At 41.9% G+C, this 14,649-nt stretch overlaps 1 protein-coding gene across 2 annotated transcripts in view; it reads right to left on the bottom strand.

The window, feature by feature from the left end:
- Nucleotides 1–14,649, bottom strand: part of IGF1R (insulin like growth factor 1 receptor) — a 192,181-nt gene that overhangs the window by 154,935 nt on the left and 22,597 nt on the right. For both annotated transcript variants that reach the window (XM_075100645.1, XM_075100646.1), the window contains exon 2: nt 1,063–1,608. In XM_075100645.1, coding sequence (XP_074956746.1) covers nt 1,063–1,608 — 546 coding nt within the window. The remainder of the gene's footprint in view (nt 1–1,062; nt 1,609–14,649) is intronic.

A 14,649-nucleotide genomic window follows, 5' to 3' on the forward strand; every position in this document is an offset into this window, starting at 1 on the left:
ATTCTTTCCTCTGAGAATTATTGATAAAAGCATAGCCCTACAAAAGCCTTTTTTCAGAGGTATTTTTGGCATGTGTTGACTGAAATGGCCCTACAAGGTACTTCGATTTCAGTTCTAACTGAACACGAGGACTTCACAAGCAACTGATGAAGCACTTCAGAAAAAACTGTGTCCCCAAACGAAGGTCACCTGAACACAGCCCTGTTTCTCTTTTTCCTCACACTGTCGTGCTTCCTATCATTATTGTAGCTTTGGTCAAGACTGCAAGTGGAATTTAGGAACTGTTCCTCCCAGTGATGACTGCTTGTAATTAAGCCCTACTGATACTGCAGGGCTCAGCTTTCGTAAAGTTACAGGATGAACTCAAAAAGCCTGCTATGTAATCATGTTATTTGAGTAAACTATGTATTTGTTTACTCTATTTTTAAGAAGTGAGAAGAGATCAGGTTTTGTTTTTGCTAATACTTGCTATCAGAAAGACATAAACCCCGTCATGCCAGAGAACAACAAAACAGGCAAGGATAATTTCACCTAGTCAAGGTATCCATTAACTCCTTGACACTACAAACTGTACCATGAAAACTGATTTCAGTAAAAAAGTTCTTATGTACAGAATTTACCATTACAGGGTTTTGCTTCAGTACGGCAATGACTCTGGCACACACGTAATGTCACTTTGGCAATGAGGAGGAGATGGCATTTGACAGCCACCTCCTGCTGAAGTCCTCAAGGCAGGTAAAACTGGTTCCGGCTTTAAATCTACACTTACTTTGCATCTCTTCCATGGAGAAGTAACCCAGAAAGTTTGTGGGTTTCTGCTGTTGGGGTTTTGTGTTGTTGTTAGTTTGGTTTTGGTTTTCTGTTTTCTTTTAAAATCAAGTAAGATGAACCTTTACTGGTTGGAGAGGAATCTGTTTGTGTGGTAGCTGGATAACTCGTTACTTGGACTACACACAACTAGAATATAAGTTTAAGTTGATAAAAAGCTTAAAACAAAACCACAAAATTAAACCTTTACTTCAGAAAGAGGTAACAAAAGCACACAATCTACTCAGATCTTACTTTTCTGGCAGTGATTGGTGGTCCAGCAGCGGTAGTTGTACTCATTGTTAATAGATGTCTTCTCACACAATGGCTTCTCTTCCATTGTTCCTGGACACAAGTCCCCACATTCCTTTGGAGGTTTATTCCCAACGATGTAGTTATTGGACACTGCATCTAGGATGAGAGACCAGTCCACTGTAGAGAGGTAACACAGGTCAGAGTTCTTCTCAATCCGTATGGCCCCGCGGGTTATGTTCCTCAAGTTGTGAAGCCCGATCTCTTTAAGATTTGTCATTTCAAAGATAACCAAGGCATAGTTGTAGAATAGGTTCCTCCCACGAATGACTGTGAGGTTGGGGAAGAGATCACTGAGGCTTTCCAAGCCTGCCACACGGAACAGCAGCAAATAGTCAGTTATGACAGTAAGCTTTGGGAAGCGAAAGTTGCGGTAATCCTCTGCTTTAGAGATGAGCAGAATTTGAAGGAAACCCTCAATTACCGTACAGTTCTCCAGGCGTTTCAGCTCATGGATATCATTGCGAATGTCAACATTTGGCCCGCAAACTGAAAATGTAAAAAGAGAAAGAAAAGTTAGTAAATAAGGCATTTTTAAGCCTTTTGAAATTGGAATGCAAGTAGAATATTCTGATGGCCATAAAATTTTTAACTTAATTAGGTTGCAGTGTTAAAATAGGAAAAGAGCACTTGACTTACACCTACATTGAATATTCACCTCATTCAACCTACCACTGTAAAAACTACCAAGATCAGCACAGAGGTGGAAGCTAGCTATATTCTGCAGCAGACAGAGAAATGTTGTTTTATTATTGCTGTTGAAAAAAGCTGCATTAGATTGAAGAACATAAAGATAAACCGAATGCATCTGCACACCCTGCTTCAAATTACATCATGACGTGTGACCAGACTAGGGATTCAGCCACATGACTCCAAACAAGTTAGGTCACATAGAGTGATCCACTGGTCATTACATTACTAATTTATGCTCCACCACCACCACCCTAAGATACATGCACATGAAGGGGAACACTTGCCAGAAAATTACAACTTATTCCTCAAATCCCCCTTTCTTCCCAGGGTTAGAAGCCAAACTAGCCCTAATTCTTGAACGCTAGTCTTGCAACACATCAGCAACACCACAAAATCCATGGAAAGCTGCTCAGCACTTCCTGCACTGTGGCTGAGGAGAAAAGAAAGTGCTTGGACTTGTAGCTAATGCACTGGATTCCTGTTTATATGTTCCAGTGAACCAAGTTTCACTGATTTTGGCACCTAAATACAAAAAAGTTTCTTCTGTTACAAGAAACACAGGATAAATTTATTTACAAGAACGCACGGCATCACAGTGAGGAATTTCCCTTGAAAACAGCAGACTGAACTCAATGCACTCTCAAGAAAAAAATGACCAAAAGGATTATTCCCTAATAAATCAATGTATTAGGTCTTTCCATGTTAGACACGTACCACAATAAAGATTTTAAAGGGGCTGGAAGAAAAGTATACTAATAATGTAATAATTAGACACATAAAATGCACTTTGATGTAAAACAAAAGAACTACGGAGTGTCGAGAGCTGTTGTTCTTGGAAACCCTCAGAGCTGGTCTTCTGTGGAAAACATGGAAGAAAAAGATTCCCCAGAATAGACAGCAAGTTTCTTGTAAGCAGAGTAAAATGCCAATTTGTTTAAGCAATCCAAAACTTAAATAACCCCCAAGCAATTCAATTTTGTGGAAAGGTTCTCTTTTTATGCATGCTAGGCTTAATTATTTTAACAACATCTTTTCCTCAGACAAGGGAAAGGTCTAAACAGACACTGGAGCCAAAAAACTTAAATTCTAACCCAGACAAATTGTCCAGAGATTCAGAAGTTGCGCTGACAACAGAAAGCAGTCCTTCCATCCCACAGCACTTTTCTAAGGCTAATAACTTAAGCTAACAAAGGATCCAGAACAAGAGCATGCTAAAACCACAGCAACTCTAATATCTGACAAGGACTTAAAGACTTTTAAGTCTTTAAAAGACTAAAGGACTTTCTTGTTACAGGGACAATATAAAAAAACAACAGGGTGAGATCTTTGTTAAGAAACAGATGTTTTCTACACAAACTATTACCTAATCTTCCTTCCGTAAAGATCCAAACTGAAAGTAGAGCCTATTAAAATGTGACTTGCTGCACTAGAAACAGATACACGCAAGAAAGTTCATTCCCTAAACCTTAAAAAAAAAAACAAAAACCAAACACCAAAGACCAAAACTAATGTACCAACAGTAACACTTGAGCATCGCGACCAGTGAGACAGAAAATCCCCATTTTAGTATATACTGCCTACAAACCAACTGCATACTACTGCCTGGAATATTCGTCAAGGCTTTAACTTCAGGAAAACATTAAAAAAGCTGAATGGGTTGGCATTACCCAGCTTTATAAGCCAGATGGGAGGGGGAATGTTAAAGAACTCCAAGACAGTAGATCTGATAAGAGATGTACTGGTCACGTGCGGCACAAGTGTGGGCTTCTCTCCTGAATTTGTAGGCGAGACAACCTCAACCCAAATGAAATCCCTTTAATAAGCTGTTACCCAAGTCTTGCTTTCAACTTGTGAAATTTTCTTCTAAAGCAACCATCCCTCCTCCACCCATCCTCAAGGGACAGTGCCCTCTGCCCAAAGCACGGCCCGACAATAACACGGGTATATTTACACTTGGACACTGGGCTTCTCCTTTTTACAAAAGGCAAGTTAGAACACACGTTTTTCCAGTTAAACTGTTTTGGTTTCTGTCTCTACCTGCTGGCAGGACAAGGTGAACAGTACGGTTCCTGTTATGGCAAAGCAAAAGTAGCAAAATTTATTTTACTGCCATAAAATTTTAGAAAGCCTAACTGCTCCAGACTCTTAATTTTGTTCAAGAAATAAAATTTGCACTTGTGCTGACATTTTGTAGGCAAGGTTCCAGAGTGATGGGTTTAAAAACAGCTGAGTTACAATACCCTAAAGAACAATTTGTAAGCGAAATGGCAGCAACCGTTAACTAAAGCATTATATATCTGTTCATGCATCTTTCCTGAGGCTGGACTTTAAAAGTCATATTGCTTTTCACTTTATGTTTGTTTCAGCTTGAAAGTTACTTCATTTTAGATACTTAATGCTTTTATAAATCAATGAGACTTCTAGAACTTTATGGCAAAAGTATGCACTCACTTGTCTCCATTATGAAACATCATCCCCTAATACAGAAAAGGATGAAGTCCAGTGGGCTCTAATGTTAGAAATTGATTACAGATGAGCGTGCTGTTGATGTTTTTGATTTAAGGACTTATTAGTTCATCTACTGACTTATGTTTTGCAGAACTTGATGCGTATAATGAGAACTGCAGAGACCCAAACATGAATTAGGACAAGCATCTCAGTCCATACTCACATTTGGAAAAAACAGTTCCAATTAAATCAGTTGGTTTGTTTTGGTTTTTAAGGAATTTATTTAAAGTTCACATTGTTCACGAAATTTAATTAATCCACAATGCATCATCTTTTTCTCACGTTTTTCTCACTGCCCTGAAAAGGATTATATGAAAAACAAATTAATCAGAGCTCAAAATCAACTACAATTTCCATCTGGGTGCTGTGTTTTCTTTGGATCCCATTTTAGAGAAAGCGTAATGGACTTAAAATTTGAACTGGTCTGTCAGACAGAATGAAGTGGTCAGAAAATGCTCTTTAGAGCATTTACATTCTATTTAACAGTTTTTGATATCCCAGCTTATACAGCTTTTTAAAATATGACTAGGATAACTTACCTTTTTTTCATGTTCAATTCAGAATTAGAAATTAACTATTATGTATTTATTTTGCTCACTAACAGAAAATAATAAACAGAAAATAAAAATGCAACGTCCGTTTATTATCCTGCCCCAATAGTTCTGGGTTTTGTAGATTATAAACACCCAGGATAATTACCAATAGCCAGATTCATGCTGTTTTCATTCAGCCTCTTACAGATTTCCACGCCTTTCTTTAAACTACCTATCATTTCTCAGACTTGTTCTAAACTAAGCACCTAATTCTGAGTGAGAAATCAGTTCTTTGAAGAAACCCATACTTATTTGTTTAAAAGGTAACTCCCCAATACAGTAAAATGCCAAAAAGAAGCGATGCATTCTTTACCAGGACAAACACAAATGTATCCCTGGAAGTAGCACTTCAGTCCAAAAGTACCGAGCTTCACCTACTATCCAACAACAAGCCCACCGTACTCTTTTTTTCTGGGAGCATCCCAGGGGCAAGCTACAGGGCATGTAAAGTTCCAAAGGTAACAGAAAAACCCACCCCACGCTACAGTCTTTCTGAGGACCTGCAGCCCATTCCTAGTCAGAGGAGAGATCCAAGCCTGATCGTGTAACTGAGATGGGGTCAATGAACTACCAGGAAAAATGATTGCACATAACAGGTTCATACGATGAGAGTAATTAACGCGACCTGCAGCCTATTCCTTGATCTGGCAGAATGTCCTGACAAGTCTCTTTCCTAAGTGCTGCTCCAGCCTGGGGCACCAAGGTGCAGGACAGAGGCTGTGAACAAACATGCTCACCGCACAGCACATGGGTAGGGAGTTGCACTACTGAGTACACAAAGATTGGGCAGACTAAAGCAAAGCTGGGCCTGACGCAAACAGCTCAGAGTACAGTGATCCAGTAGGTCCTTTTCGACCTTAACCATGATTTGCTAATGCTCATTTCGATCATACAAAACATTTTGACATGGAGAAGAACATTGCCACCTTGAGAAACACCTGCCATTTGATTACCATCTATCATCAAATAATCATTTATTCCATGCAGCAGGTCTTTATTCTTTTTATATATACAGGAGTTTTTTCAGGTCACTAGCTACTCCTAAAAGGACTTGCCTGCTGTCCTTCAGTGCTTCGAAGGAATCATTCTTTTTGTAAAGTGGCATGCTACAAAAGACAACTCAGCAGAAGGCCTGCTGTTCAACATGCAGCCTATAATGCAACTTCTGCTTGCTACAGCATGTCACAGCTATGTACATTCATAGCAGTTAATTTGTTGTCAATACTAAGGTGTTGGAGGGCAAGACTGACAGTTCACACATTCACTTTTTTAATAAGAGAAGAATTCATTTCCCTCAAGAAACCATTTCATCATGGTGTAGTTCTTTCTTCCAAATTTTGTATTACTCCCTGTTACTCCATTTAGAAGTTCTAAAGAAACACAACTGTTTAGGTTTTTTCCTTAAAAAAAAAATTAAATATACACCTTCACATTTTAAGCCTTGCCTTTGGCCCTTTACTTTTTTGCGTAATGTTAAAAGGTTGTACTACACTGAACTGGCTCAGTAACCTCTCAGCTGGCCAGATGTTGAAGATGATGCAACCACTGCTATCTGGACACCAAAAAGTCTTAAACAAAGCAGCAAGCACCAAGGCAGCTCTGAGTCATCAAGTCAATCCAGCACAACCCTTTCGCAAGCCTAAAGCCTTTTCAACCTAAGTCTGCTCCAGCTTGGTCAGGCTTTCCCTAGCAACAGACACTTGTTAAGCCTGGGCAGTCATTTACATTTCTGAAATGAGAACTGGGATAGACTGCTTGCCATTAACATCAAACTAGCAATCTTGAAATCAACTCCCGTTCACGCTTCTCCTGTTTTGCATACTCATGGTCTGTTACCACAGCAAGTTATGATTTTCCTTTTTTCGCCCTCTTCTGACTTCCCTTCTGTGAAAATTTGTTTACTTTACCTCAGCCTCAGTAGAGGCACAAAACTTTGTCTTAAATGAGGAGCCTAGATACCTTCAGCTTTTCCATTTAAAAAAAAAGCATCCCCCTTACACTGGTTGCTGAAAGAAAGTGCCAAAGGTGCAGAAATCCTTCTCGTTCTGTACCATCTTCCTGCCCAGGGGTTAAAACACCCATTCTGAGGACAAAGTCTGTGATCCACAAGGTTCAAAATGGTTCTTTTAAGGGAGGGCATGAGGTTACTCAGCTTCTCGTCTACCCTGAAATTCCATACAGTGGTAACAACTACAGTATGTTACCATCAGCGCTGGGTGATTTCCTGCACAAAGAAGGAACTACAAGGCTTAATACAAAAACCAATTGTGAGTAGTTCTACTTTTAGAGAATAGCTTGCTCACACCAGCACCACCACAAGAAAAATCTCACTTTGCCAATAACAGCTTTGTCGGAGTGCACTCAACTTCATGAGATATCTGCTTTCCCAGACAGCTACTGCTACGCTCTGGTCAGCTAAGAGCTGTTGTTACTGAACACAGTAACATTGCTCTCTCCCAAACTCCTCTAATGAGACAGACTTGACCACGTCATCCTTCAGTAATGTCAGCTCAGAGCTGTGGGTCCTTCTGGGAGATCAGCACATCTTCTGAACAGTGTTGTTATTTATTCCCAACAGAGCCACTTCCTTTTCATCATATGTTTTTTAGTTTTAATCTATGGCAGGTCCTTATTAAAAAAGGTTCCAAAGCAGCTACTGAACATGGCGGTGGTCCAGCAGCCCTAATCCCAAATACACAGCATGTAGCATCCTTTCCAAGGCAAGCATCTCCAGAGTCACCGTCCCCCTCTCAAGAACATGTTTATTGCACTGGGTGGATTTAGATCTGCATAACATAACAGCCTGCCTATTAACATATACTGGATCAACTCAGCCTAGGGGTTGTCTGGAGCCTTGGAAAAAGCCCAATGGCTCAAAAAAATTCCTTGCAAACACTTGAAGGTTAAAGAACAACTTTGGCTGATGACAGCATCCTAATCTCCATGTTATCTGAAAAATTGGTTTGAATCAGGTTAGGAAAAACAAACTGAAAATACGATAAAGCCTGTCAGCAGATTTAAAAGGAGCCTCTTTCCTACACAACTGCAATTGCTCACAAGAGAAGCAGAAGGACACATCAGTGGAAACAGAGAGGGAATAGTCTGAAAGTGTTACGCCCATACAGATTATAAACAGGGAAAAGTAGAACTTGATCTTAACCCCTCCCTTCATTCTCACTCATAAGTATTAACCTTGTTTTAAGAAAAGCATCAGGACTGTCATACAGCCCTGAAGAAGAAAAACCTTTAAATGTTCTTATTCAGTCATTGCTGAACAGAGAAATACTGCAGTCCAGGGCCTGCTCTTAAGCCTTGTCTGTTCATGTAGTTTCACTCAAAGACTTGGAAGCCAGTAGTAGTGTGCTGGTTTTGGCTGGGACAGACTTCATTTTCTTCACAGTAGCTAGCATAGGGCTGTGTTCTGGACTTGTGCTGAAAACAGCGTTGGTAACACAGGGATGACATAGTTCCTGCTCAGCAGGGCTTACACAGAGTCAAGGCCTTTTCTGCCCTTCACCCCACCCCACCAGCGAGGGGGATGTGGGGGCACAAGGGGTTAGGATGGGATACAGCCAGGACAGCTGACCCCAACTGATTCAAGGGATGTCCCACACCATATGGCGTCATGCTCAGCATATGGAGCTGGGGGAAGAAGGAAGGGGACAGGGGGACATTCGGAGAGATGGTGTTTGCCTTCCCAAGTCACAGTTACGCGTGATGGAGCCCTGCTTTCCTGGAGATGGCTGAACACCTGCCTGCTCATGGGAAAGGGCGAATGAATCCCTTGTTTTGCTTTGCTTGTGCGCACAGCTTTTGCTTTACCTCTTAAATCATCTTTATCTCAACCCACGTTGTTTTTTCACTTTTACTCTTCTGATTCTCTCTGCCATCCCACTGCGGGGGGGAGTGAGCGAGTGGCTGGACGGTGCTTAGTTGCTGGCTGGGGTTAAACTGACAGTCCGTTTTGGCACCCAACGTGGGGTTCAAGATAACAACAGGTTTGATTAGAATGTGCTAGATGGAATTTATGCTGTTATTGCTGTCTAGCTATTAATTGACAGGCTCCCGTGCTTGCCATGGGGCTTGTCTGCCTTACTGTATATTAAGTCTAGTGCTCGTTAGTGGCTGCTTTTTGCTTTCACTGTTTGCTGTGCTGTGCCTGGGAACAGTTTGATAACAGCAATGGCCAGACGCCTGAGCTGGCAGATGGCCAGGGCATCACTGCTGTTCCTGTGCTGCTGCATTGGACAGGCTGGAACTCTGGTGTGAACTTGAGTCGAGGGGACTGTGACCTGTGGATGAGTCAACGTGGCAGCAGGACACCCTGAAGCATCTGTGGCCATGAATAAGTCCACACCAGAGAAGGTACATCTCAAAGCATCTGTAGCCGTGGTTATGTCTGTGCCACAGCAGGAATACCTCTGAAGGAATTGTGGCCCAAGGATAAGTCCTCACTGGAGCAGGTACACCTCTAAGCATCTGTGGCTGTGGATAAGGCCATGCTGCAGCAGGTGCACCTTGAAGCATCAGTGGCTGTGCAGGAGGTCATGCTAGAGCACCTCAAAGTGTGTGGCCGTGGATAAGCCCATGACAGAGCAGGTACACCCCTGGAGGGACTGCAGCCATGGGCAAGGCCACAACAGAGCAGGTACACCCCTGGAGGGACTGCAGCCATGGACAAGGCCACACTGGAGCAGGTTTGCTCCTGAAGGGTCTGTGGCTGTGGGTAAGGCCACACTGAGGCAGGTACATCTCTGAAGGCATTGTGGCCCATGGAGAAGGCCACACTGGAACAGGTGCACCTCAAAGCAACTGTGGCTGTGGGTAAGTCTATGCCGCAGCAGGTGTACCCATCCCTGGAGAGACTGTAGCTTCTAAATAAGGCTCCACTTGGAGCAGGTACACCCATAAGAGACTGCAGTCTCTGCATAAGTCCAAGCTGGAGCAGGGGCAAGAGGAGTAGTTCATTGCAATGTTAAAACCTATAACCTGGCCCAAACGGGCCAGGGGTGCAAACAGTAATGGAAATACCTTTAAATTGTTGTAACCCATGATTTGAGTTGCACGTTTATGAATTACTATAGCAGAAACCACCTGAACCACTAGAGGACAAGCCTTACAAGAACCAGTGTATGTGCAGCAGTGACCTGACCTGAGCTGGCTTTGGTGCCCAGTAACATCACGCAACACACCACCTCTCCCGCCCTGAGTGACCACCATAACAGATGGAGCCCAAAGTCATGGACTGAATGAACTCAGTAGACATTTCTAGACATTTTAGAGACATTTCACAGGGATGGTCCACAGACTAAGGGAATGATATCTGTGTATTGTATCAACAGATGGGAAACAGGGTGGTGGTTAACGAGGATTTAGTGTGGGACCCAAGCATTACATAAATGGTATGGAATAAGGGGTAGAGAATGTGCTGAGATAGACTTCATTTTCTTCACAATAGCTAGCATGCGCCTGTGTTCTGGATTTGTGCTGAAAACAGTGTTGGTAACACAGGAATGATTGTGTAAGCCCTGCTTAGCAGGAACTATGAGTCAAGGCCTTTTCTGCCTCTCACCCCACCCCACCAGTGAGGGGGCCGGGGGAGCACAAGGGTTGGGAGGGGACACAGCTGGGCAGCTGGCCTCAAATGACCCAAGGGATATCCCACACCATATGGCATCATGCTCAACATAGAAAGCTGAGGAAGAAGGAGGAAAGGGGACATTTGGAGTGATGGTGTTTGTCTTCCCAAGTCATGGTTACACGTGATAGAGCTATGCCTTCCTGGAGATAGTTGAACACCTGCCTGCCCATGGGAAGGGGCAAATGAATTCTTTGGTTTGCTTCACTTGTGCACACGGCTTTTGCTTTACCTCTTAAACCATCTTTATCTCATCCCATGAGTTTTTTCACTTTTACTCTTCTGATTCCCCCATCCCACCGGGGGGGGGGGGGGGGGAAGTGAGTAAACAGCTGAGTGGTGCTAAGTTGCTGGCTGGGGCTAAACCACAACAGGTATAAAGACTGAGAAAGTACCGATTAGCAACTACAATTTCCCTTTGAGCCCATGAGAAGTTTCAGCATAGCTGTACCACCTGCAGACACAGGGGGAAAAAAATTACTACAGAAGTCTAAAAATTCTTTAATTGCATACTATGCAAAGAAGAAATTAAATGTGGAGTTCACAGGAATCAGTGGTTGGAGAGATTGCTTATGACACTTTACATTAACACAGGATTCCACCACCCACTGAGCTCTTGGTTTTGCCTTCGTAGTGACACTATGAATGAAATATATATTTTAGTGTCTTTAATGTACTTACACAACCTCCCACAAAATTTCTGTACTCTCTAAGCTCACCTATCCTGCATGTGTCACATCAATCACTAAATCTCTTCCCAGGGAAGTCTGTTTCTGCACTTCTGCATTACCTCTTGGGATGTCAGAACCAGTACAAGGAGGGAACTAAAACTACACCACATGCTTCAACCTCTCTCCCTAACCACTGAACTATTGCTCTTCATCAAATATGCTACATGAACCGCTTTACATTTACCAGAATTTTACGAAGTTACATCTCTCTGCATGGGGGAGGAAGTGAGGGCAATAGATAAAAGGCACCCAACAACCCAGAAAACATCAACCATTTTAGCTTTTGCTAAGTCCGCAACTGAATTTCAACTCCTATATTTCTAGCACTAGCACAACGCTGCCATCTTTGGTTTGCAAAACATGAAAGGGAATACTCAAACCCAAACAAAAACCAACTGTTTCCATTTTAATATAAGTCTTGAGAACATTCTTGTTTACACATCTAAGGCCCAGGAAGAGGGCTTGGGGTTTTTCTTCATTTAATTAGAAGTTAAGCTTTGGAGGACAAAGCTAGACCACTATAATCTTCCAAACACTCAAGGGAATGGAGATTATACTGCAATGTAGCTTGTCATTTCTGAGAAATGTAGTCTATTATCATTAATTCACCTTGTGTCACTCATCACTCCTAGCAACCTTTTGCAGAGTTGTTCTCTCCCAGACTTGGAAGGAAAAAGCGATGTCACAAGAGGCCAATCACATTTGGCCCAAATACCTTAAAAAGTGACCGGGTTCCCCTTCTCCACACATGTTCTCACTGTCTCCCATAGCCCTTAGAAAAAACACACACATCCTACTTTAATTTTCTCTTTTACCACTCTACTAACTATATATTCCCAATCCAAGGGCCACTGTGTTACCAAGCTGACCAGAACAAAACACTCACAAAAATAACACACAGAAGGACTGCAACCCACATCACAAACTCAAACTGGCTCTGTCTTTTTGCTCTTGCAATTTCAGCTGTCATTCGCTAAAGATATCTCTGGCATTGCTGCTTTCCATGAACTTCCTCCAACTTCCCCATAAGTTTACACAAAGAAAAATTTCAGAATAAATCACATTTATGTCCCTCATCTCACTTGCTTTCCCTCTGCCAACATTTTACTTTGAGTGTCAACAGGAACAGCAGCTTAGCAAAAATTGAGCCAACAAAATGAACTGAATCCCTTTAATAATATTGATTGATGCCTTCTACACACAGCTCACCAGAGCAAGCGGGTCTAGATTTAGCCTAACTCACGTGAAAGCATCCTCATGACAAAGTCATCGCCAAATTAATCCTCTCAACAAGACTGCACTGACCCAGCACATCCCTCAGGGGCTCCTCTGAAGCCACATCTGTTACCTCCTACTACTGAAATAGCAAAACATGAGTGAGTGGCTCAGTTGGCAAGGATTCCTCTTCATCCTCGTGGGTACACAGGACAAAAATGGAGAATGTTATTAGCTCTACAGTATCTTCCAAGCAGCTAAGCCCCAGAACCCCTGGCTATCAAACCAAGTAGAAGTAGTGCCGAATTTTTAACTCTGATCTGTAGTGCCCAGACAATGCCTGCAAGATTCTCTGCCGCTCAACCAAAGGTGAAGAAAAAAAAGAAAGATAAAAAAGCTAACAAAGATCAAACCTACAGTAAATTTCTTACCCATTAATGCCCAGTACATGGCAAACATTGAAAGCCATTGTTTGAGCGTTATGGTTGGAGCTGAACACTTGAACCTCTGGCACAATGCTTCTGTGCAGTTATAAGGAAAGGAAAGCTGTTTGAAACACCAGCAGAGTGCAACTCCAGAATAATTCCATAAACTACACTGCAACACTTCAGAGTCACAGTATGGTCAAGCTTGCCAGCTGGTGAGAAAATTGTCGAAGTCAAACAAAAAAACCTGCAGAAGAAAGCAGGCAATGCCTAAATCACTAAAGCTCCTTCCTCGCAGGAGGAAAGACTTCAAACCCCTGCACTCTTTCTTATCCTGCATTATCACTTCTCTGACAGCACCGCAAAATAGGAGCGTGCCATTCTATACAATACACGTAACATGGAAGTGAGTAGGTGGCGTGTTATGATCAATAACTACGAGAGTAAAACATTTTTTAACCGTGGTAATAATGTTTAAACCCTATCCCAGTAGCTTCAGTCTAATGCCTGCTAAAGCAAAAATGGAAGACTGAAATTACAAGCTGTTTATAACACTGAATTTATGTTTCACAATCTGTGATGACAATAGAGCTTAACAGAAATTGTCTCTCCTGGGGACTGTTCTTCTCCACCTTTAAAAAAAGTTTTGTGCACGATTTTATTTATTTATTTTTAAAACAGTTGTCTACGCATCCAAGTGACTCAGCAACTGGCTGACAGAAACCTACGGGATACACACTTAGGTAGCCGGGATAAGCAGCCAATTCTTCCAGAATGAAAATTCATCATGTGGCTGGGCTCAGCAACTCACATTTAGGGAGACTTTACTATGCTTTTAGCTGCCTGCTGAGTTGCCATCCTGCAGTAATCTAGGAAACCCGCCTCTCTTTCAAGTTTTTGGGGATTTTTTTTTTTTTTTTTTTTTTTAAATGACGGGCCAACCAGGCCAGATCATTTAGGCTTCATTACAAGCAAATTGACAAAACAATATCATAACATCTAATTGCATCCATAATGGTCAGCCAAAGGATTTAACAGAGTCATCAGGAAGTTATACTTAGATCCACAGAAAAATTAGAGTCTGATGCAATTACTCTTAACAATATGCAACACATGGCCATGCTACCCTGTGCTAACCATGTCTTACATGATGAAGCACAGAAATCCTACATTCTCTGGCCTTCCATAGTAATGTTTCTCTTTTAACAAACTGAACTAAGACTTCCATTAATTCCATATTTCCACCTGAACAGAGATTTAAGATAGTTGGAAAACAAGAACCATCATTTAATTGAACAGAAGAAAAAGTGCTATAAACTTCATTTAACAGAACAGGGAGCCCTCCCTTCACACGGCAACTATGCAGCGTAAAATCACATAGGTCGTGCTGTAACCTGCTTTCTCAAGGCAGTTAAAATATGACCAACTTGCAATCCCCAAAAAGGGTTTTAAAAGTATTAAATTACATATATGCAGGTGCTGTGGGGCTTTCCAGTCATGAGCTAAGCAGATTGAAAAAAGAACCTTCCTCTCCAAATACAAGGTAAAACACGTGGGCTGGCACCAGAGACAAGGTGACTGGTAGTTCAGGTCTTATCACCCAAAAACAGTTGCACCAGAATACAATTTGAGGCAAATATAAACCAAAGTAGCTATACCAGTAGGAGTTCTTATGTGAACTCACTTTTCTGGCCAAGGGAGGCTCTTGATTCACTTTTAGTATCACA

Source organism: Phalacrocorax aristotelis, chromosome 7 (genome assembly GCF_949628215.1).
Source record: "Phalacrocorax aristotelis chromosome 7, bGulAri2.1, whole genome shotgun sequence".
In the NCBI taxonomy this organism is placed as follows: Eukaryota; Metazoa; Chordata; class Aves; order Suliformes; family Phalacrocoracidae; genus Phalacrocorax; species Phalacrocorax aristotelis.